This window comes from Dermochelys coriacea, chromosome 9 (genome assembly GCF_009764565.3).
Source record: "Dermochelys coriacea isolate rDerCor1 chromosome 9, rDerCor1.pri.v4, whole genome shotgun sequence".
NCBI lineage: Eukaryota > Metazoa > Chordata > Testudines > Dermochelyidae > Dermochelys > Dermochelys coriacea.
The window spans coordinates 35,060,409-35,085,155 of record NC_050076.1 but is presented as its reverse complement, the minus strand read 5'-3'; the positions used below and the strand labels follow the sequence as shown (position 1 = coordinate 35,085,155).

The 24,747-nt window shown below is 44.5% G+C and overlaps 1 protein-coding gene across 6 annotated transcripts in view; it reads right to left on the bottom strand.

The window, feature by feature from the left end:
• SLC19A3 (solute carrier family 19 member 3) overlaps positions 1 to 20,998 on the bottom strand; it is a 35,274-nt gene extending 14,276 nt beyond the window's left edge. For 2 of the 6 annotated variants that reach the window (XM_043492557.1, XM_038416692.2), the window contains exons 1-3: positions 13,629 to 13,753; positions 9,583 to 9,743; positions 8,338 to 9,154 (exon numbers count right to left, since the gene is read on the bottom strand). In XM_043492557.1, the coding sequence (XP_043348492.1) occupies positions 8,338 to 9,154; positions 9,583 to 9,732 (967 nt within the window). In that variant the 5' untranslated portion in view covers positions 9,733 to 9,743; positions 13,629 to 13,753. Of the gene's footprint in view, positions 1 to 8,337; positions 9,155 to 9,582; positions 9,744 to 13,628; positions 13,805 to 20,894 lie in introns of those variants that run through there. The other 4 variants (XM_043492558.1, XM_038416691.2, XM_043492556.1 and 1 more) reach the window with 3 other exon arrangements.
• Between the last annotated feature and the right edge of the window lie 3,749 nt (positions 20,999 to 24,747).

Here is a 24,747-nt window from a genome sequence, read left to right as displayed (position 1 = left end):
GGTGTACAGTTAGTTAAAAACAGAGATGGTAGGATGACAGAATTAAGACTGCTCCCACACCACGCTCGGACGCATCTGTGGTTACTAGAAATGGTTTGTCAAAGTCTGGGGCCCTTAGCACAGGGTCAGACATGATTGTCGCTTTAAGCTGGCTAAAGGCCTTCTGACGCTCTTCAGTCCACTGAACTGCATTTGGCTGTTTCTTTTTGGTTAGGTCTGTCAGTGGGGCGACGATTTGGCTGTGTTGCAGTACAAATCATCTGTAATATCCAGCCAAGCCTAAGAAGGATTGGACCTGTTTCTTTGACTTTGGGACAGGCCACTTTTGGATAGCAGTCACTTTGGCCTGTAGGGGGTTGATAGTTCCTTGACCCACCTGGTGTCCAAGGTAAGTCACTCTGTTTAGGCCTATTTGACACTTCTTAGCCTTAACAGTTAGTCCTGCCTCCTTATGCGCTCAAAGACTTTTTATAGATCTTCTGCTCAGGAATCCGAAAATATGGCCACATTGCTAAGGTAGGCAACTGCATATTTTCCCAATCCTGCTAGGAGACTATCTACAAGTTTTTGGAAGGTGGTGGGTGCATTCTGCAGCCCGAAAGGGAGCACATTAAATTCATACAGCCCGACGTGTGGTGAAGGCTGACCTTTCCTTGGCAGATTCATCTAGTGGTACCTGCCAGTACCCCTTGGTTAAGTCCAAGGTAGAGATGAACTGAGCCCGTCCCAGTTTCTCCAATAGTTCATCTGTGTGGCACTGGATAGTTGTCTAGGAGAGTTACAGCATTTAACTTACGGTAGTCAACGCAAAAACGTATCTCCCCATCTGGTTTGGGAAGTAGGACCACTGGAGATGCCCAGGCACTGCCGGAGGAGCGGATTACACCCATCTGTAGCATATCCTGGATCTCCCGTTCTATAGCAGTTTTAGCTTGAGGAGACACCCGGTAAGGTTGGGCTCTAATTGGGTGAGCATTACCTGTGTCAGTGGAGTGGTATGCCCGTTCAGTCAGTCCTGGGGTGGCTGAGAATGTCAGCGTGTAGCTAGTGCACAGCTCCTTGATCTGCTGTCACTGCATACGCCCAAGGGTCATGGAGAGGTTCACCTCTTCCACGCCACCATCACTTTTCCCTTCGTATTAGACACCTTCAGGCCACTCAGCTCATCTCCTTCCTGGACTGTAAACTGACAACCCTTTAATTCCCTAGAATAAAAGGGCTTTAGAGAATTAATATGGTACACCTTAGGCTTTTGGTTGGAGGTGGGGAATGGTATGAGATAATTAACAGCTTCCAGGCGCTCTTGGACCGTAAATGGCCCTTCCCATAACGCTTCCATTTTATGGATCTGGAGTGACTTTAAGACCATGACCTGGTCCCCTAGTTTGAAGAGACGCTTTCTGGCATGTTTGTTATACCAAGCTTTTTGCTCTTTTTGAGCATCTTTTAGGTTTTCTTTAGCAAGGGCTAAAGAGGTTTGGAGGGTGTTTGGTAGGTTGGTTACAAAGTCCAGACTGTTAGTTCCTAGAGAAGGTATAAACCCCTCCCATTGCTGCTTCACCAACTGTAATGGCCCCTTAACCTCGCGGCCATATACAAGTTCAAATGGTGAAAACTCTAAACTGGGATGTGGTACTGCTCTGTAGGCAAAGAGCAACTGTTTCAATACTAGGTCCCAATCACTGGAGTACTCATTTATGAATTTACGTATCATGGCTCCCAAAGTTCCATTAAACTTCTCCACCAGGCCATTTGTTTGATGATGGTAAGGGGTGGCAACCAAATGATTCACCCCATGAGCTTCCCAAAGGCTTTCCATAGTTCCTGCCAGGAAATTAGTTCCTGCATCTGTAAGGACGTTGGAGGGCCAACCTACCCTGGCAAAAATGTCCGTTAGTGCCTGACACGCTTTTAGCCCTAGTGTTACTTAGACCTACTGCTTCTGGCCATCGGGTGGCAAAATGCATGAAAGTCAGTATGTACTGCTTTCCTCTGGGTGTCTTTTTTGGAAAAGGACCCAGAATATCCACAGCTACTTGCTGAAATGGAACCTCAATGATGGGGAGTGGCTGGAGAGGGGCTTTGACCTAGTCTTGGGTTTTCCCACTCCTTGGCACACCTTACAAGACCGGACATGGGTAGAAACATCCTTGCCCATTCCCTCCCAGTGGAACGACTTTCCCAAATGGTCTTTGGTTCTGTTCACCCCAGCATGGCCACTAGGATGAACGTGGGCTAAGCTTAATAGCTTTACCCGGTACTTAGTTGGAACTACCAACGGTCTCTGAGGATGCCAGTCTTTCTGGTGTCCACCAGAAAGAGTTTCCTTATATAAAAGTCCTCTTTTACAACAAACCTGGATCTATTAGAAGAGCTGATAGGTGGTGGGTTGCTCTGTGCCACCATCCAAGCTCTCTGGAGGCTTTCATCTGCTTCCTGTTCCATCTGGAACTGTTCCCTTGATGCTGGAGACATCAGTTCCTGATTGGATTGTGGACCTAGGCTTGGTCCCTCTGGAAGCGATGCAGGTGATGGGGCTGTTTCTGCTGACTGTGAACCGCTCTCCGCTGGTGCATTAGGTTGGGGTTCAGGCTCCAGCTGAGCCTCTAGAGTAGGGTTATCTGCTGCTGCCGGTGCAGATTCGGTGGGGCCCTCTGATGTTGAGGTTGCAAGTACTGGATTCAGTGCTGGCAATGGTGTGGGGTGCTGGTTGTTCCGCCTGTTCCGGTTCTGAGACTGGCTCTGTCTGGGTCTCTGTGACTGGATCCACTGTTGCAGACGTTGGCATGGGGTCCGGTTTCATCATCTCTGACCGGGTCCTGGTAGAAGTTTCCAGAATAGAGCTAGGTGTGACAGCTTGCTTAGCCTGGCTGTGGGTGACCATTCCCACCCTCTTGGCTAGCTTCACATGATTGGCCAAGTCTTCCCCCAACAGCATGGGGATGGGATAATCATTATAAACTGTAAAAGTCCACGTTCTTAACTAGCCCTTGTACTGGACTGGCAACTTGGCTGTAGGCAAGTCAAAAGAGTTTGACTTGAAGGGTTGAATCATCACTTGGACCTCTTGGTCAATTAAATTGGGATCCACTAAGGAATAGGGATAGCCTACACTTGTGCTCCGGTGTCCCTCCACGCGATGACCTTCTTCCTGCCCACACTCAGTTTCCCTCCACTCTGAGGGTATCTGGGAGGTATCTGGGCCTGAGGACCTCTGGTGTGATTCTGGTGCAATGAACTGTCATCTGTAGGGTTCTTGGGGCAGCTGGCCTTTACATGCCCTGGCTCGTTACATTTAAAACATTGCCCAGCTGACAGGTCACTGGGGCAAGGTGGGTGCTGGAGAACAGTGTGGCGGGACGATGAGGTGTCTGGAGTGTTCCTTGGGGTTGGGGACTTGGGCTGTCCCCAGTAGTAAGATGTGGTCTGAGGGTGTCCCTTCTGCCATCCGCTCCAACTGCGACTAGGGTTATTCCTCTCTCCTCCCTCCACCCATTTTGTTCCGGCTTGCCCCGCCTCTCTGGCAGTCTGGGACTGCTCATATTGATCAGCATAAGAAGCAAGACTTTCTGCTGAGTCCATTTTCTTATCCCATAAACATTGTTTTATATCCTTGGATATATTCAGGAATTGCTCCTGTATTATCAAATCCCGCATTCCTCCAAAGTTAGTTACAGCCCATCCGTTGAGCCATTTATCAAACAATCTGTCATCTAGTTTACATAAGCCACATTACTTAGTCCAGGTCCTCTCTTAAGGGCACTAAATTTTACTCTGTAAGTTTCAGGTGTAACTTGAAATTGTTTTAAAAACAAATCATTGAGTTTTAGTCAGAAACCTTCTCAATAGGCATCTAATTGAATATGTCCAGAGCTCTTCCAGTCAATTTTGTGACCAATGTGGTCATCTTGTGAGATTCAGGAATTTGATGGAGTGTGCACAGTCTCTCAAGGTGAGAAAATATTCAGCAATATTACAGGATTCATCATACTGTGGACATAGTCACTCCCATTTGTGGATTGTTGGGGAAGGTTTGTTAGGGTTATTCAGTATATTCTGCTGAGTCTTTGCCTTCTCCATCTCCAGTGCATGCTTCCTCTTTTTTTCCTTCTTCTCTTTTTATTTTTCCTTTGCCTCCATTTCTTTCCTGTGGGCAGCCTCTCTTTCTTTTTCTTTGGCTGCTTGTGCATCCATCTCCATATGTCTGAGTTCTACCCATCTTTCATGTTCCTTTTGTTTTTCCTCAGCCTCAAATCTGGCTAATTCCAGCTTCTGTTGAACAGTGCGGTCTGTCATCCTACCATCTCTGTTTTTAACTAACTGTACGCCCGAGAGTTAGAAAGGAAAAAAAAAAAAAAAACCTGGCTTGTAAAATTTTGCTGTGCTGTAACCCGATACCTTTTTCTCTAATGGCTGTTTTCAGCCTACAGAAAAATCCTTTTGTTATGCCTGCTGCTCTGTCTCCCAGGCAGAGACATAGAATCTACAGCTGCAATCACCTTTTACAAAACCCTTTAAAATCTTGCTGTGCTTCTGGTTCAAAATGATTCCACCACTCTGCCACCATGTCTCACGCAACATGGGGAAGGATTTTGTGTATGAGGAAGAGGAGAATGCACAGCAGGCAAGTGGTGAATCCATTCTCCCCGGCAGCCAGGACCTTTTCATCACCCTGGAGCCAATACTCTCCCAAAGTGGGATCACCGACCCTGAAGGCGAACAAGGCACCTCTGGTGAGTGCACATTTGTAACTACAGTATGGGATTTAAAAGCAATAGTGTTTAATGTTTGATTTGCCCTGAAGACTTGGGATGCATTCGCGGCCAGTACAGCTACTGGAAAAATCTGTTAATGTGTCTGGGGACGGAGCGGGAATCCTCCAGGGACATCTCCATGACACTCTCCTGGAGGTACTCTGAAAGCCTTTGCAGAAGGTTTCTGAGGAGGGCTGCCTTATTTCATCCTCCACAGTAGGACATTTCCACAGGGCTATCGCCACTCGCTTCTCAACTGTTAGGGCTCTCATTTTGGTATTCCTGTGCTTCAGGGCAGGGGAAAGCAACTCACGGAGTTCCAGGAAAGTGGCCTTACGCGTGTGAAAGTTTTGCAGCCACTGGGAATCATCCCATATCTGCAAGACTATATGGTCTCACCAGTCTGTGCTTGTTTGCTGGGCCCAGAATCGGCATTCCACTGTATCAACCAGCCCCACTGCTGCCATGATGACCCAATTGCCACATCCCGTGCTTTCAGGAACATCTGTGTCTCAGTCCATGTCCTCCTCACAATCGTCCTCGTGCTGCTGTCTCTTAGCCAGATTCTGCACATACTGCAGTATAATGCGCAAGGTGTTTATAATGCTCGCAACAGCAGCAGCGAGCTGAGCAGGTGACATGCTTGCCATGCTATGGCGTCTGCACGGGTAACCCAGGAAAAAAGGCATGAAATGATTGTCTGCAGTTCACGGAGGGAGGGAGGGAGGGACGGGAGCTAATTTCGTAGTGTAGATATACCTTAGGGTTCCCTGGGGAGCTTAGTAATTCCACTGAGCTTTGCTCATGTCCTTTTAAAATCTGCCAAACTCCTTTATGGCTTTAGAAGGTTAGTCAGAATCCTGACGCAAATCCTTTGACTGATGAATTTGCCAAGCCCACAGACCTTCTGTGAAACTTGCTAGGCCAGCCAGACCTTTCAATGGTCTTGAAAAATCTGTAGCGTGCCAACAGAGAACAGTGTTCTCTCATTCCTAATCAGGCAAAGTATCACAATTGCTTACATACCATTATTTCTGGAAAATGATGGGCCAAAGACCCTAGTGCTCAATGTGTGCACTTGCTGGGCTCTTGGAGATGTGACATGACACAGAATGGTTATGAGAATTTATCTGAGGAAACACCTTGGGAGTGATTCACTGTTGCCTTGCAGCCATTACCCCAGTGCAAAGTGAGTGTAAAACACTGCTGGATCGGGACGGTAGCATTCTGCATTCGTTTTGCACTGGGGTAAATAACTATTCCAGCTGCAGGGTAGCAATGGACCCAGGTCCCTAATTCCTTTTTAAAACTTGCTTCAGGATAGTGAAAACAAGGAGGAGACCTTGTGACACCTTAGAGACTAACAAATGTATTTGGGCATAAGCTTTCATGGGCTATAACCCATTTCATCAGGATAGTGAGTATACAGTTCACTTAAAATTTTTGGTGAAAAAATTCTCCTCTAGCCCCACATTACACATGCCAATTAGGATTTAGAAATTTCTTATTAGGGCTCAGAGTTTTTTTTAAAGTTCCTGTTTTATAAAGAAAGAGTGACCACTTGCAGCCTTTATTCATATGAGTAGCGAGGCAACAGGGTTATATGTGAGAGAACGCTTAACTAGCGATGGGCCTCTAATGAAACCCTAGATGTGCACTTTAACTCTGGAATGCTACTACCTCTCCCTATATTACTTCCAAAACCCACGCTTCAGTCTGAAATTTGACTGTGAATGCATTAAACGTCTGAAAATTAAGTTTGATATTAAACGGATCTTCCTGTCAGTTGATAGTTAATTCTAATAAGTACACCGGCCTGGATCTCATCAAGAGAAGTAACGTACACAACAATACGTTCAAAATGTGCACCATACTCTATTGAAGGACTTCTCTAACTTTTCACAGTGAGATGCATGTCTTCTTAGGGAGCGTCTCACAGAAGTGTCCCTTCCCATTCATGAATGGATAACATAGTGGCAAACATAGCAAGGCCCATGTGGAAAAATAACAGGGCAGCAATGCATTTTGAGATCCTTAGAATGAATTTAGCAGCTGGACACAAGGTCCATGTGATCAGTGTGCTCTCCACAGACCACCAAGTACTGCACAAAACTCTAGTGATCTAAAGACTACACTTTGAGAGTCACCCCCCTCAAGAAATACATGGCATGGTGTCATAAATATAAAGGGAAGGGTACCACCTTTCTGTATACAGTGCTATAAAATCCCTCCTGGCCAGAGGCAAAACCCTTTCACCTGTAAAGGGTTAAAAAGCTAAGGTAACCTCGCTGGCACCTGACCAAAATGACCAATGAGGGGACAAGATACTTTCAAATCTGGAGGGGGAGGGAGGAAAAAGGCTTTTGTCTGTCTGTGTGTTACCTTTGCCAGGAACAGATCAAGGATGCAAGCCCTTCAGCTCCTGTAAAGTTAGTAAGTAATCTAGCTAAAAAATGCATTAGGTTTTCTTTGTTTTGGCTTGTAAATTCACTGTGCTGGAGGAAATGTGTATTTTTGTAACGTAAGGTTTTGCCTAGAGGGATTCTCTATGTTTTGAATCTGACTGCCTGTAAAATTATCTTCCATTCTGATCTTACAGAGTTGCTCTCTTATCTTTTTTTTGTTGTTGTTCTAATAAAGTTCTGATTTTTAAGAATCTAATTTGTTTTTTTCAGTTGTAAAAATCCAAGGCTGGTTTGTGCTCATCTTGTTTATTCTCAAGCCTCCCCAGGAAAGGGGGTGTAAGGACTTGGGGGGAAATTGGAACTCCAAGTGATCCTTTCCCTGTTCTTTGTCTAAATCACTTGGTGGTGTCAGCATACTGTTCAAGGACAAGGCAAAGCTTGTGTCTTGAAAAAGTTTTTAACCTAAACTGGTAAAAATAAGTTTAGGGGGTCTTTCATGCGGGTCCCCACATCTGTACCCCAAAGTTCAGAGTGGGGAGGGAACCCTGACACATGGTGTTAAATTTGAGGCTTCTCGTACTTCACATGAACTATTACAATTTGAATGTACAACCTGCTTACCCCTACTGTGGAATGCTTGATAGGCATGAAATGGACTTAAACCACATCATAGGAGCACACATGATTTAAAACATATATCTGGTATAGTTTGTATTTTAGAATTTGCTAGAGGAAATACTTTAATACTATAAAAAGAACAGGAGTGCTCGTGGCACCTTAGAGACTAACAAATTTATTAGAGCATAAGCTTTCGTGGGCTACAGCCCACTTCATCAGGTGCATGGAATGAAACGTATAGTAAGAAGATGTGTATATATATATATAAAATATACACACATACAGAGAAGGTGGAAGTTGCCATACAAACTGTAAGAGGCTATTTAATTTCCACCTTCTCTGTATGTGTATATATCTAAATATATCTATCTATCTATATATCTATCTTCTTACTATATGTTTCATTCTATGTATCTGATGAAGTGGGCTGTAGCCCATGAAAGCTTATGCTCTAATAAATTTGTTAGTCTCTAAGGTGCCACAAGTACTTCTGTTCTTTTTGTGGATACAGGCTAACACGGCTGCTACTCTGAAACTTTAATACTATATTGTTTACTTACTCAGAAATGTTGCTGCTGCCTCAACAGCCCCATTATAAATGTTGTTATTCTTAGGGGGTGCTCTGTTGTCCCATAACACCTGGACATAATTCACAATCTGGTTATAGCCTGCAGTGGCTAAAGCCCACCATAGGGACCAGTAAAGAAGCTTCTTTGTGCAATAGCATTCCTTTAAATCCTTGTATAACTGCACAAGCATGTGACGCTGATGCTTGTCAGACTGGCATTCAGGCAAGGTCCTGGAAATGACAGATGATTTCGCAGCGTCTTTGTCATCTTGGCATCTTGGCTGCTCGTTAATGCTGGTTGCTTTTGACATTGTGTCTTGATCCATTGTTCCTCGGGGAGTTTCAGGGATACGATTTTTGTGAAAGAACATACTCTTTTTTGGCATTGGTAGAAAAAAAGAGGCTAGGAAGGCCAAGGACAGAGAAGCCAAACTAATGGCATTTAGATAAAAATAGGATAGCTCTGCCAAAGATACTAAAAGTTGCCCAAACACTGCTGCAACTGTGGTTGCAACAAGTGTGATGCTTCTGCAATAACTAGTCACTTTCTGATAATGGTCAACACTGACAACGCTGTAAATGTAGGCATAATAGGCAACTTCAGTGGCTGTTACCATCCCATAAAAAAACTCCATCAGCTGCATGGCTAGCACTCCTTGGACAAATAAAAGCATCAGCCATGTAATAATGAAGCTAAGGCCTTGTAGAATAATGATGGGTTTATAGCGCATATAGTCCGTAATCAAGAAAACAGGAAACAGCAACACCAGATAGGAGTATGTCCAAACTGGGAAAATCTGGTTTGTAACCTGGAAGGAAAAGGAAGGAATCCTGTGATTTTTGTGAATTAACTTGGAGAAAGCATCACGTTCATTGCTGTTAATTCAGTGCATAAAATATAGCAATATAAGTATGCATGATGCACAGATCTTATACTGCCCTGTTCGCTGCTTAATAGGAAAATCTTTGTTTTATCTTTGTTGCCTTAACATTTTAAAACATATGCTGTCTACATGCCCCCTGAATATTACCTTCTGTCAGGGAATTCTCAGTTGGCCCTTTAGGGCAGAAATGAGGATTGAGCTCCTAATCTTTCACAGGGGAAATATCATGCATGTATCTTTCTGTAATAAGTGTTGGAGAGTAAATGAAATTGTCTTATACTTTCTTTCTGAAGAATAAAGTATACTCAGTATTTTGTTATTCCATATAATGAGAAAGCAGTGTATAGCCATACCTCATCAGTGGTCAGGTTTTTATCTGGTCCTGTTAGATAAGGGGTGAGGAAAGGTTCTGATGGCCTCATCATGAAGAAAAACCCATAAATGCAGAGGACCAGGGTAGGATAAATCCAGCTGCTGCTTCGTATTTTCTTCCAGCAAGCCATGGCCTGGCCAACTAAAATATGGGTGAAGGAAATGGTGCATTAAATAGAAGACAGGTGCTCTTCACTGGAACTGAAGGCTATTTTAAAATTCAGTTAATTATTTTTAAAAGGTCCAGACACTAAAACTTTTTGAACACCGAAAACAAGAGTGCCTCCTCCTGTTAAAAATGTGTAAGTGAACAACTCTTGTTGAAATGCACACTGAAAGAAATTCCATTCAATTGGTTGTTGTTTTACAGGATTTTAAGGGCCTACAAAGGACAGCTTGTAAGAGTTTTAGCTATGGAATTCAGTTGCATTATTTGCTCATTTAGTGTTGAATGGCAACCAAGTTAACCACAGAAAATTTTTCTCAGGCAGTTAATGCTTGAGTAATTTTTTAACTTTAATTTCCTACTTGAGAGCAAAATGGGGCATAGTTTGTCTATTTATTAATCATCTCCTCCCAACTTTTCCTATTTTCATGTTCAGATCTCCCAAAGTGCAGGGGAGGTCAGGCTAGCAAGGGAGGGAAGAAGGATCATAGTAGTAAACTGTGGAAAGGACATTGGACCAGATCCTCTGTGGGTGTAAATTGGTAGGATTCCACAGAAGTCAGCTTTGGATCCTGTCCCACTATTTAAAATGTAAGTGACAGTTGTTGTTGTTAGTTATCCCTAAATTGGGCATAGTGAAACTGAAAAACAGATGTTTTTGCATTCTCTTATATTGGGGTTTATGGAACAAATTAACACCCAGTTTAAATCCATTGGCCCCCAACTCAGGCATAATTCAGAGGAGATGTATCAATGGAAGTAAATTCCCTAACTTAAATTCCCTTAGGAAGTCTGACTGTAGCTTACACCATCTTCAATATGACCTCTGAATTTGAGTGGGTAAATCTCTTGGGAATCTAAGCTGGTACCGTTTTCAGTCACCTCAATGCATCTGTTACACCATTTTAGATCCCCATAGGTTTATTTCAGCTTTCACCCTCTTGCCAATGTATAACTTATACCTAGGGCTGATTGAAAATTTTCCATCAATTTTTTGGATGGAAAATACTTTTTTTTTCAACTAGGCAGATTTTTGTGTGGAATGTATGCTTTTGTCAAATTTCAGTTTTCTCTGGAAAACCTGAAAGTCTCAACATTTTCAATTTAGGGATGAAAAGTCAAAATTTTCCACTGGAATTTCCACAGCAAAAAAAATCCCTTTATCTACATTTTTCTGTACAGATACAAGATTTTCTAAATCGCTCTACTTACATCTACTAAATCTAAGGGAGTCCAAATTGTTTAACTAACATACTAATGGGCCAGAAGAGTTACTATAGGAAGCAAAGTGATTTACAGGGTGTGTATGTAAAATATATAAATTAAAGTAAGTGATTTAAAGGCAACTTTAATTTATACCTTCTTACATCACACCTGATTAGGCTTCCTGACAGGGCAGTAAGTAGGGATTCTGATTTGGATCACTTTTCAAAATCAGAGGCAATGCATAGTCCAGGGGTTCTCAAACATCATTGCACCACAACCCCCTTCTGACAACAAAAATTACTATGTGACCCCAAGAAGGAGGACCGAAGCCTGAGCCCGTCCAAGACCTGCTGCCCCAGGTGTGTGTGTGTGGGGGGGTAAGCCAAAGCCCAAGCCCCACCACTCCAGGTACAGGGTGGGGACAAAGCCCAAGGGCTTCAGCCCCAAGGAGGGGGCCTGTAACGTGAGCCTCTCCACCCAGGGCTGAGACTCTCATGCTTTGGTTTTGACCCTGAGCCGTGGGGCGCAGGCTTCAGCCCTGGCCCCAGCAAGTCTAATGCCAGCCCTGGCAACCCCATTAGAACAGGGTTGTGACCCACTTTGGGGTCCCAACCCACAGTTTGAGAACCGCTGGCATAGTCTATTGACTTCAGTGGATTTACACTGGGATTAATTTGGTCCTGTGTGAATTTTGTAGGCTAGCCACTGGGGGGCAAGATAACCCCAACATCTTCAACACTTGAGCAGATGAGAAAGTAGAGAGCAGAAGGGCACATGCCTGCACCACTGTACAAGAGAGCTGTATTGCTACTATTGAACTTCTGCTCCTGCTTCATTCTATCCCTGTCATTGCAGCCACTATTCCTGCTTCCACTGCTGAGGTTGCAGCCGTGGCAGCAGCATGTTCTGACCCTGCCACGTCTTCTACCCTACCCATTTAGTCACAATAACATTTCCTCTCTAGGGTGACCATATTTCCCAAAGAGAAAACCCGAAACCCCCCAGCTGCTTGCCCCCCGCCCCCTCCCCCACTGTTGTTGGAAACAACCCCGCGCCAGGCTGTTGCCTGGTAGCTGGAACACTGCGGGGGCACCGCATGCTGGAATGCAGCTTCCCTCTGCCCCCCCAACCCTACCTTCCCCCGGGGGGGTTGGCATCTGTTTGTCCCCTCCACAGTGCACCCCACTTTTTTCCCCAAAAGTAGGCATTTCTCCTGTTTTCTGTGGCTGACTTGATCAGTTGGCAAGAGCAAACGGGACAAATGCCTCCTTTTGGGGGGGGACAGCTGGGACAGGTCTTAAAAAAGGGACTGTTCCAGCCAGAATGGGATGTATGGTCACCCTATTCCTCACCTTCCTTTCTCTTTCTCTCTTTTATACCACTATTGCTGCTAAAATACAACATCATGGATAAGCCTTTAAATAAACAAATATACTTCACGATACTGAGAGACTGTGAACAATAACAGCAAAGAATGGATTTCAATGTGCACTTAACAGTATATCAGGAATGTATTTAACAAAGCTCATGTTACCTGCGTGGTTAACCCAGGCTACAATTCCTTCTCATTGGGTTTGCTTCTCAGAGTTAATCTGCCACTACACTCCTTCAAGAGTTATGAAATACTCTGCACTGCGTGCCTGGTCAGCTATGTGGACCAATGCAAGGGGTTGGGGACCCCTGCATTCTCCCCATCCCGTTTGAGAGTTTTTCCTACACTGCTAGGAGTGCTAGCAATGAGCAGTCCCTGTGTTCTAGGGAATTCAGAGACTGCCAGGCAGGGGATTAAATGGGTGCTTTTTGTACACCCCACTTTCATGTGCATCCATGGAGCAGCAGGGCACAATGTGACCCACAGTTAATATCAAAGTCAAGTGTCCAGGCATGTTTGCTTGACAGCTAGTATCACATCAAACACAGGTTTCAGAGTAGCAGCCGTTTTAGTCTGTATTCACAAAAAGAAAAGGATGAAGTGATCTGTAGCTCACAAAAGCTTATGCTCAAATAAATTTGTTAGTCTCTAAGGTGCCACAAGTACTCCTTTTCTTTTCATCAAACACAGTAATCTTTGTTCTGAGCTACATGAACATCATCCTCTTCAGGTTTCAACAAATCTTAGTCTAATCTTTTGTTTTATACTTTAGCAACCCCAATGACTACACCCAGAGCCATTGCAGCACACACACAGGCTAATTTCCAATGCAGGCACAGGTTTCTTACAATTGTGTCCTGTTTTCTTTTCCCCGGAGTCTCTTTCTTCAAGTCTGCTACCCAAGAATATAAGTGATTTTTTTTTTTGCACTTATATGATCCACAATCATTCTTAAGACTTTTCTTTTTTTACTGGGGGGCGGGGATTGTCTTCACTTTTCTCTTTATTGCCACCCCTTCTTTTATGCTAATGCTTCTCTGCACTTCTTTTGGAAAGTTGCTAAACTCTCTTGATTGTCAAACAGCAACAACACCTCTTTGTTTCCCATTTATCCACCCAGATTCTAATCTCAGTTCATCACTTTTTCCAGAGCTGCTTCCCTTTCCCCTCATTCTGTTAGGTCCCTCATATTCTAATAGCACTGATTTCCCTCCCTTTCTTTTCTCCCTTTTTCCTTTGCATTTATTGGATTGTAGGTTTCTTAAATTCAGATGCAATCAAACCTTGTCTGTTGTGGCTTGTTCTTGATTCCCTTTTGCCCCGCCTTGGTATAGTTCCCTTTTTAACATTCCATGTTCTTTTGTTTCTCCTAGTTCAACTTTGTTCCCTTTTTATTCCAGCTACTGTACTTCTTTTTGTTTTTGGTTTCCTTCCTGTTGCACTTGTCTTTCAACTTGTTTTACCAGGCGCCTTCCTGAAAATTCGTCCAGTTGGTTTCGTTGAAATTAATTCAAACGTTTTAAAGGAACAGTAGTTTAATTCTGGCATATTATTTATTTGCATTGTGGCCGGGCCAAAAGGCACCAGTCAGTCAAGACTGGAACACACTGTGCTAGTCCCTGTGCAAATATGCAGGTTATAAATATGATCCCTTCCCTGAAGATCTTGCCTTCTAATTGACAAAGTGTGTGTGGATTAACAAAGTGATGGAGGACAAGTGTAATGAGGTGACATGGGTCAGTTACTGAACAGTTTGATGTTCCAAATCATTCCAATGGTTTACAAAAGAAAATATCTGTTCCCAACTGCCCCAAAGTGGTCACTGACTGGGCTAATTTCCTGAAGAGGTCACAACAGATGTGAGTCTGGAGGAGGGAGTTGAAGAAGGTTAGTGAATGGGAGAATAATTAAGTCTGCCTTCAAAAATGTATGAAGTGTACATATAAGTACACTGTACAGTTTTAAGGTTCTGAGACCTACCAGGTGACCTGATCCGCAACTGGGCTAGGTTAGCATACATCGATTAGGTTCTCTAACTGCCAGTTTACAGTTTGAAAACATTAACCACTACTGTTTTTGTGTCTGCAAAGTAGATGGACCCAGGAGATTCCATTCTCAGTGCTCCAACCAGGGAGAAGGGGGAGCTGTGGAGAATAGCACTGTATTGCTAAACCAAGAAACCCTTTTTGTTTTTAACAGAAGGGGAGCTGTATTCCCTTCCATACCACTTTTAGTTCACTATACCTCACACTCCCCAAGATTTTCCCATCCCCACTGATCACTGCCAGTGTGTCTAGACTGATGACATTTTTAAAAGTGGCCAGATATCTGAGTGCTTGAATTGTTGGGTGCCCAATGTGAGACAGGCTGGCCACCTGCAGTTCTCATGTTGGACAGGTGTGGGAAATGTGAACTTAGCCATACATATTTTTTTCAAAAAGAAAAGGAGTACTTGTGGCACCTTAGAGACTAACAAATTTATTTGAGCATAAGCTTTTGTGAGCTACAGCTCACTTCATTGGATGTATTCAGTGGAAAATACAGGGGGGAGATTAATATATACACACACACACACACAGAGAACATGAAACCATGGGTTTTATCATACACACTGTAAGGAAAGTGATCACTGAAGATGAGCTATTACCGGTGGGGGGGGGGGGGACCTTTAGTGGTGATAATCAAGGTGGGCCATTTCCAGCAGTTGACAAGAATGTCTGAGGAACAATGGGAGGTGGAGGCGGGGGGAATAACATGGGGAAATAGCTTCACTTTGTGTAATGACCCATCCACTCCCAGTCTCTATTCAAGCCTAAATTAATTGTATCCAGTTTGCAAATTAATTCCAATTCAGCAGTCTCTCATTGGAGTCTGTTTCTGAAGATTTTTTGTTGAAGAATAGCCACTCTTAGGTCTGTAATCGAGTGACCAGAGAGATTGAAGTGTTCTCCGACTGGCTTTTGAATGTTATAATTCTTGATGTCTGATTTGTGTCCATTTATTCTTTTATGTAGAGACTGTCCAGTTTGACCAATGTACATGGCAGAGGGGCATTGCTGGCACATGATGGGATGACCCATCGTTCTCACAGATCTTGGGACACAGGCCAGTCTTTGCTTACAGACAGCCCCCCAACATGAAGCAAATACTCACCAGCAACCACACTCCACACAACAGAACTACTAACCCAGGAACCTATTCTTGCAACAAAACCCATTGCCAACTCTGAACACATATCTATTCAGGGGACACCGTCATAGGGCCTAATCACATCAGTTACGCTATCGGAGGCTCATTCACCTGCGCATCTACCAATGTGATATATGCCATCATGTGCCAGCAATGCCCCTCTGCCATGTACATTGGTCAAACTGGACAGTCTCTATGTAAAAGAATAAATGGACATAAATCAGACGTCAAGAATTATAACATTCAAAAACCAGTCGGAGAACACTTTAATCTGTCTGGTCACTCGATTACAGACCTAAGAGTGGCTATTCTTCAACAAAAAAACTTCAAAAACAGACTCCAATGAGAGACTGCTGAATTGGAATTAATTTGCAAACTGGATACAATTAACTTAGGCTTGAATAGAGACTGGGAGTGGATGGGTCATTACACAAATTAAAACTATTTCCCCATGTTATTCCCCCCGCCTCCAGCTCCCACTGTTCCTCAGACATTCTTGTCAACTGCTGGAAATGGCCTACCTTGATTATCACCACTAAAGGTTTTTTTCCTCCCTTCCTTCCCTCCCCCCCGCCCACTGGTAAGAGCTCATCTTAAGTGATCACTCTCCTTACAGTGTGTATGATAAAACTCATTGTTTCATGTTCTCTGTGTGTGTATATAAATCTCCCCCTGTGTTATCCACTGAATGCATCCGATGACGTGAGCTGTAGCTCACGAAAGCTTATGCTCAAATAAATTTGTTAGTCTCTAAGGTGCCACAAGTACTCCTTTTCTTTTTGCAAATACAGACTAACACGGCTGCTGCTCTGAAACCTGTCATATTTTTTTTCAGAAGCTCTCCTCAATTTTTCCATTTCTTAGCATTTGCAGAGAGGTTAAAATGAGAACTAAGGGATTTGTAGTTAAATGGAAGCCAAAGAGAATTCCAGTCAAATTCATCCATTGCTTCATTCTCTGCAGTATCTAATATTTCCCAAAAGTAAACCAATGCTGTTGCTGCACAAGTTTTTATCCCATCAATCAAATATTTAAGATTCTCCTCAAGGATTAGAAGTAATTCACTGTCTTGAAAGAACTGGCATTTTTCACATTCTAATTAACCCCCTAAGAAAGCATGCCAGGGTTGAGCCTGAAAACTCTCATCCGTGCCCTTGAATGTCCTCATTTTTTTGTAATGGAAGGTTTAGAGTAAAGATTTGTGGATACTGGAAGTATTTATAGCATATTTTAAATTACAAAGGATATAAAATGACTGTATCAAGGCTGCTCAGCAGAGGCAGCCCCAGTACTGAAAAAGAATTATATATGCACTAGAGAAAGCAACTGAGAGACGGCTACCAGTTGGGTTGGGTGAGAAGAGGGAAGCTTGTTTGGGAGACAGCTATGATATAAGGAGCTGCCACAGAAGGAAAATTTCAAAGCAAATTGAATGTTACATTTCTAAGGGCAGAGAGTAGTTCAGGAATAAAACAAATACATTATTTCCATAAAAGGCACAGCTACTTGAACCTTGAGTTCTCAGATAATGGGTAGCCCTTCCACAGGTGTAGAACATACAAGGTGCATACAGCAGTGGTTAACCACACTTAGTCTCTTTGCTCTCATAAATGCAGTAACTGCAGCCTTTAAGTAATTTTAATTGGTCAGTCAAGGACTTTGCCCGCACAGGGGAATCCTTTGGTGACCTAGGGCTTCCATAACAGCTCATGCATAACCCCCAGTCCTACACATTGTTGTACAGAGGTGACTGGAGCATCCGTACACCTTGACAATTCCCAATTGCCACAATGATTCCTTGGGAATGTAGGCAGCAAGACAAAGAGCAGTCCTGAGGTTGCTCCACTTTACACGGGTATCTGGCCCAGCAGCCAAAAAGCTGTAAAACTGGGGTTGGTGAAATGTAAAGGTGGCATTAAGCCACCTTTACACATCTCCTTCCCCAGCTCCTGGCAGCTGTGTCAAGCATTTCAGATGGACACAACACAGGATCTGTACCTGTATTTGTATTGTGTTTGTGTCTTTCCCCTTTTCTGAATAAAAAGTTATCTGCAGAAATGAGAACTCTAGACCTTATCCACCAATCTTTAAACCTTCAATGGAAACAAATGACTATTGTCAGTATTGGGTTGTCTTTTTAAGAAAATACTTACTGGATTAAAATGGTCATTTAAAAAAATTAAACCATTTTTAAATGGACATCTGAAAGTTAATTTCTTTTTACTACATTTGCATAATAAAATAATTGTATTGAGAATTATTTTGATAATGTAGGAATTTCAGTACTCTAATTTTTCAACTATAGCATACTGAGCAGAAAATATTAAATTCTTGATTTTGTGGATAGTAAATATTTTTACTAGTCTGGAGCAATGTTCCCTCTAATTTTTGACAGGCTGTGTGCGCAAAAAATTTCTTCTGTGCAAATTTTTGTGTGCGTGGTGTTTCACCATGTGCGCGGGATTTAGGATCTGTGTGCGTGCACACATGCGCACAGCTTAGAGGAAACAGTGGTCTGGAGGAAGAATTGCATTATGTAGATTGTTGGCTGATTCAGAGGAAATAGGCTGCATGCTAAGTGTTTCAAACTCATTCACAATCATAACTATCATTAATATTTACAATTTTAAAAATACATTTATCTGTGTGACACTGGAATATTTATAGGATCCAATTAGTGAGGGTTTGAGAGATGAGCCATCTGGTCTAATCTTAGCAGAAAGCCAATAAATGCACAACACAGCATTTATTCACTGTTCCATAAGTCTTTTGAAAGGTTCCTGGTGAAGTGTTTCTAAGGCGCACATGTGTTCTTACTACTTAGAGTTAACCTTTTCATTCTATTCAAGAAGCTGGACAAAATCATTAAGGGTGTCATGATTTTCTGGGCTATATGTCTGTGTAATAAATCCAGCTTGATGTTGATTTAAGCCCAGTTGGGACTTTAAGTTTTCCTGTAATTTGATCAGTAAAAAACTTTAAACTGAGGGGAAGATAAAGGGCTAGATCATCAGCTGGTAAATTGGTGTCACTCCACTGAAGTCAATGGAGATATGCTGATCTATACCATCTGAGGATCTGGCCCAAGGACCAGATGCTCATCTCAGTTGAGTTGTACTAATGTAAATGCAGAATATCTCCATTCATTTCAGTGGAGCTACTTCAGATTGGCACTAATTTAACTGAGATCAGAATCTAACCCAAGGTCTTTGATGCTGCAAAAACAGCATCCTCTAATATAATAATTGGAAGATGTGGTATACAAAATAAATTTGTTAGTCTCTAAGGTGCCACAAGTATTCCTTTTCTTTTTGTGAATACAGACTAACACGGCTGCTACTCTGAAACCTATACTTATTTTCAGTTACCTATATTTTTATTCTGATTTCATATATGTTTGTCTTTTGCCTTCCTGCTAGTAGTTGTTGGTTATAATCTATTATTCCTATTACTATAGGACTGAACCACCCTACTCATGGACCGGGACCCTGTTTTGCTAGGTGCTGTATGAACTCAGAACAAAAAGATTGTCAGTGCTTCATGGAGCTTACAATCTAAGCATAAAACAAGAAACAACAGCTTGATACAGACAGATGCGAAGTACAAATGAACAGTGAGACAATATTTGTTAGCATGATGTACAGCCTACATCTTATTTTGTCCTCATCATATATGATACCCTACTTTTACATGTCCACTGAATGCCCAATCAGTGCAAGTTACACTACTTCACCATTATCTGGCCAACTTGGACCCTATGTCACACTACCTTAAGGCAATAGATAGATCATGTCTCAGTTTGGCCCAGAGACTTCCATGGGAGGAAGTTTGCACTTGTTTACACAAGCTGTGAGTTTAGCCCATTATATCATGCTGCAGTATTCATCTGTTGCAATGCAAAGGATGGATTCATAGCAAAACGTTATGCTGCCTGTGAATGGATGGATTGGCTAATCATTCATACCATTGAGCAGCTATAATGTTAGTTATGGGAAGCCGTGTCGTGCAGTGGTTAGTGCAGAGGCCTGGCACACTTGGGTGCTTTGAATCTTTATGAATTAACATTTGTAAATCATTTTGAGAGCTTCACAGGGGCAAGCTTGCCCCACCCACCGGAGTAGCTACAGGGAACTTCAATTACCTGGCTGCAGGAGTTTTATTTCTCTGGAGCAGTTTCTGCCTTTGGCCATTGGAATTGCTAATCTCTGATCATTCCCAAGCAGCTGTTCTACCTGCCCTCTTGCAGATTTTAGTCTTAATCCATCATTGCCTGCCAGGTGTGCAAACTGGAGGTAGGGGAGAAGTCAGGCTTCTTTTCGCAGGGTGGTTCAGTAAATGCTAAGGCCTTCAACTTGAAAGTTGTGCTTGCACAGCCCAGGAGAATGTCTGGGGGGAGGGGGTAGTTCTAAATTGACTCCCAGCCTCCTAAGACCCCAAGGGTCTATTACAACAGCTATGAATTGCCCCCATTGTCCCCTGCCATGCCTCAGCATCAATAAGACACATAACCCCATTCTATCCATCCTAGGAGACTCTTTAACATAGATCTGCTGCTTTGCAGGGGGTCCCAGAGGAAGAGGCCCTGAAAAAATGCCTCTGATCTTCAGAGGAAAGGTGATCTGGGCCAATCATTTTATACACCATGTGTCAGTATAGAAGTCAGCCCGATGAACATAGACTAAGAGAAAAGCAGGATTTGTTTTACATCCTTCTGTTAGCTACTTTTTCCTGCTATCCCCCTTTCTGGGTAAATTACACTTATTTCAGATCCCTACTGAACTATTATTATTGTTTTATTTGTATTATCGTGGTGCATAAAGGCACCAGTTGTGGACCAGGACCCCATTGTGCCAGGTTCTGTTCAAACACTCATTGATGAGTTACACTGATTTACCCAACATCATCCATGTTGTAATCTACTTACTGTGGCAGAGCTCCAACCTTGTCCCCGTGGTTCCCACACTTCCAGGCAGTTTATGCTAGCCTCAGAGGCTCACTGCAATCCTCCACATAGCCCTTCTCTCTCTAGGGCCAGGGTTACAGTATACTGAGGCCTTTTCATCATAAGCCAGCAAGGAGGTTGGTGAGAGAACTCCCACAGTCTCTGTTGTCCCTATGGGCTTATTTCTGAACAATTTAGCCTCCTGTCCTGACAGGGGCCTGTCTTCCCCTCCCAGGAGGTGTTTCTATAGTGGTAGGTGGGGGGAACCTGGGCCCGCCCTCTACTCTGGGTTCCAGCCCAGGGACCCTAATGGCAGCAGCTGTTGGCAGCCAACCTTTCATCGCCAGAGCTGCTACACTTCCCTGGGCCACTTCCCCACAGCTCTCCTGCTTCTCTCTAACACCTTCTTCACCCTTACCTTAGCGCTTCCTTTCCAGTGGCTTGAGAATGTTCCATTACCTAGCCCTTCAGCTGCACTTCCTTTCCTCTGGCTCATTTTTCCTTCTCCCAGCCTGACTGGAGTGAGCTCTTTTAAGTGAGAGGAATTGGTGGCTAGGCATTCTTTATAGGAGTGGCTTTTGGCTTTGGAATTCTTTTACAGTATCAGAGGATCCTTAATTAGAGTCAGGTGTTCACATTAGCTTAACAACCTCATCTGCCTCTTTGCAGATTAATTGGAGTCGGGTGTTCTCATTAGCATAACAGCCTCAATTGACTCTTTGCAGGCTAATTGGAGTCATGTGTTCACCCTAGCCTGGAGCAGCCCCCGGTCTGGTCAGTCAGGGAACAGAAAACTGCTTATCCAGTGGCCAGTATATCTGCCTTCTACTACTCTGCTGTACAAAGTCGTAGCCAAGGCCATCTCGCTGCGACTGGGGTCCGTGCTGGCAGACGTGGTCAACCCCAACCAGACCTACACCGTCCCGGGCCGTAACATGTTTGATGATCTGTATTTGGTCCGGGATCTCTTGGCACTCGGGTGTGGGGATGTTCTGTTTGCCCTTCTGTCTCTGGATCAGGAGAAGGCGTTCGACAGGGTGGACCACGGGTATCTCCTGGGCACTCTGTGAGCATTCGGTTTTGGACCCTGGTTTGTGGGTTTTCTCCAGGTGCTGTACACCTCCTCGGAGCGTCTGGTCGGGCTCAACTGGACCCTGATCGAGCCTGTCAACTTCAGGCAGGGAGTACGGCAGGGGTGCCCCCTCTCGGGCCAGCTGTATGCTCTGGTGATTGAGCTCTTCCTCTGTCTCCTCCGATGGAGGCTGACTGGTTTGGTGCTGAGGGAGCCAGAGCTGCAGCTGGTCCTGTCGGCATATGCTGGTGGTGCAGGTTGAGGCTTACCAGGCCGTCTACTCGGCGGCCTCCTCCACCTGGGTCAACTGGGTTAAGAGCTTTGGCCTGGTGGTTGGGATCGGGTGGTGGGCGAGCTCCTTTCCTCCCACATTTCAGGCCATCTGGTGGAGCGTGGGTTTGCTGCTCTAGCTTGGCATTTATCTTTCTGCCACTCATCCGTCTCCGCCAGAGAACTGGCAAGGTTTAGAGGGCAGGGTGGTAGAGCAGCTCCGGAGATGGACAGGACTACTCCGGTGCCTCTCCCTCTGAGGGAGGGTGCTGGTGCTCCATCAGCTAGTCCTGTCCATGCTCTGGCACTGGCTTAACATGCTGGTCCCGACCCCAGATTTCCTGGCCAACCTCCGGACGTCGGTTCTTGAGTTCTTCTGGCCAGGACTGCACTGGGTCTCTGCAGGGGTCCTCCACCTGCCCCTGGAGGAGGGAGGACAGGGCCTGAAGTGTCTGGGCACTCCAGTCCACATCTTCCATCCCAGGCCCTGCAGAGGCTCTTTTATGATGCAGATAGTCTGGCGTGGAGCATACTGGTGCATGCCTTCCTGCACCGCTTCTGAGGGCTCTAATAAGACCGGCAGCTCCTTTATCTCCATCCGAGAGGTCTTCCATGAAACATCTCCAGGCTGATGGTCTTCTACCAGGACCTCCTCCGGACCTGGAAACTGCTCTCGGTGATCAGGTCCATGGTGGCCACCAAGGGGGTAGATCTCCTCGTGAAGCTCCTGCTACACAACCCCCAGCTCTGTGTACAAGTGACCGAGTTTCCCTCAGTATGGCAGAGGTTGGTCCTGGCAGAAGTCACCAGAGTTGGAGACCTCCTGGACTATGACCAGGGAGACCAGCTGGATCCCCTGACTCTTGCTTGGCGCATGGGGCTCTCCAGGCCTTGTACTCCCTGGTGTGTACTTCAGGAGGTGAGGGACACTTTACCACCCACTGCTCGGGTCTTTCTTGACCGAGAGAGCACGCCCCGCACACCCTCCACCCCAGGCCCTCCAGACCTTTTCATTGGACCCTTGCCCTGTGGACCTGCCAGGCTATCCCACCCCTTTACTGTAAGCTAGCTGCATGATTTGCAGCTGATTCAGTTCCGGACCGCGCCAAGAAAACATCTGTACACGCTAGTGCGCCACATCCGATGAAGTGAGCTGTAGCTCACGAAAGCTTATGCTCTAATAAATTTTAGTCTCTAAGGTGCCACGGGTACTCCTTTTCTTTTTACTCTTTTTGTCCTCACTCTAACATCCTGCCCATGACACGAAGTGGCGAGACCTCTTGCCACCTCTGGAGGAGCCCCGGTGGGCCAGCCTATATTCCACCCTGGTCCCGAGGCTCACTGGGGATGTCAGTTGGTGGATCCTTCATGGAGCTGTGAGCCCGGGTGTGTACTTGGCGCGGTTCACTCCCCTCCCAGTAACCTGCCCCTTTTGTGGCATGAGGGAGACCCTGGTGCATGTGTACCTGGAGTGCGCCAGATTGCAGCCCCTATTCCGGCTCCTCTTGGATATATTATTATGTTTTTGGTTGCACTTTTCCCCTCACCTGTTCATCTATGCACTCCCTATCTGTGGCCCGCAAAGTCGCAGGACCTCCTTGTCAATCTCCTCCTAGCCCTGGCCAAAATGGCTATCTACAAAACCAGGGAGAGGAGGTTGGCCGACAGGGTTTTCTGCGACTCTGGGGTCCACTTCCTGGATCCCAACAGGACTACTCTGCTATACACAACTGGCCTGGGTCTATCACATTACCCACAGCAAAATGTACACCTCCAGGTGTCTTGCTGCTGAATTTTGCCTCAAGTTTTCTACGGAGTCTGGTGAACAGTAGTAGCTAGTGAATTGAATAATGGCAGTATGAATTGTAACAGAAGCAGGTGTAGCTGTAGACTGTGGGGTTAACAGGGGTTACTTGGTTCGGGTGCAATGGTGCATATGTAAAATGGAATCTGAACCTAGGAAGGGATGTTAATTATGTTTGTTGTGTAACAAAGGATCAGAGAAAGCAAAGGGCAAGAAAAAAAATCAATACATTACAGGGTTTAATTATTGAGTGGAATGTGAAAATGTTGCTTGTATGTAATTAATCAAACTGAACTTTTACATGCGGGAAAACTGCTTCTAGAACCAGTAACAGCATTTCCAGCAGAACACATAGTGATCAGTTAATACAGTGGACAGCTCTTGCACATCTACTGGCCAAATCACAATGAAGCGAAATCAATTACTTATTTTGGCCTAGAAGGCTGCCATTCGGGTGACATTCTTCTCATTTTCCCATTTGAATTGTGTGCTTCTCTTTCTGTTCTGTTCAGCAGTAAAGCATACAAGAATTTATCCATTGGTTTTATTGGGGCTTCATTGTCCAAGCTCCGCTCGGGCGCAGTAACAAGCGGGGTGTGGGAGCAGATGATGGGACTGTTAAGGACACTGGTTACAGCTCCTTGATTCTCAGCCACACAGGACCAGTGTAAATTAAGGCAGAAGATTAGCTTCAGCTGGTGCTATTGATGTGTCAGTGGAGAATTGGGTAGAGTGGAGCCTCCCTCGGCTATACTCTTTGCTCTCACTTCTCTGTCCCCTTTGCCCTCTCCAATCCTTACTCCAAGGTCAAGGGATCCAGAACAGAACTTTATGCTAGCAGAAACTTCCCCTAGACAGGGGGAATTCTCCAAAGGCAAACTATGGCTGCTTTAACACAGCACAAAGTGCACTTGACAAACTGGAGATTCCTGACCTTTACAGTTTCACAAAATGCAAATGAATTGGCCACTTAAAACAATCCACACTGAAACAACATCCCCCGCAACATAAATAAAGTAGCAAGAACTCCCCACCTAACCACCCACAATCTTCAAGCCTCCTTCTCTTACTGAAGACCCTGGGGAAAAGAAAGGGGTTAATAAATGTGGGATCTGAGTTGCCAAG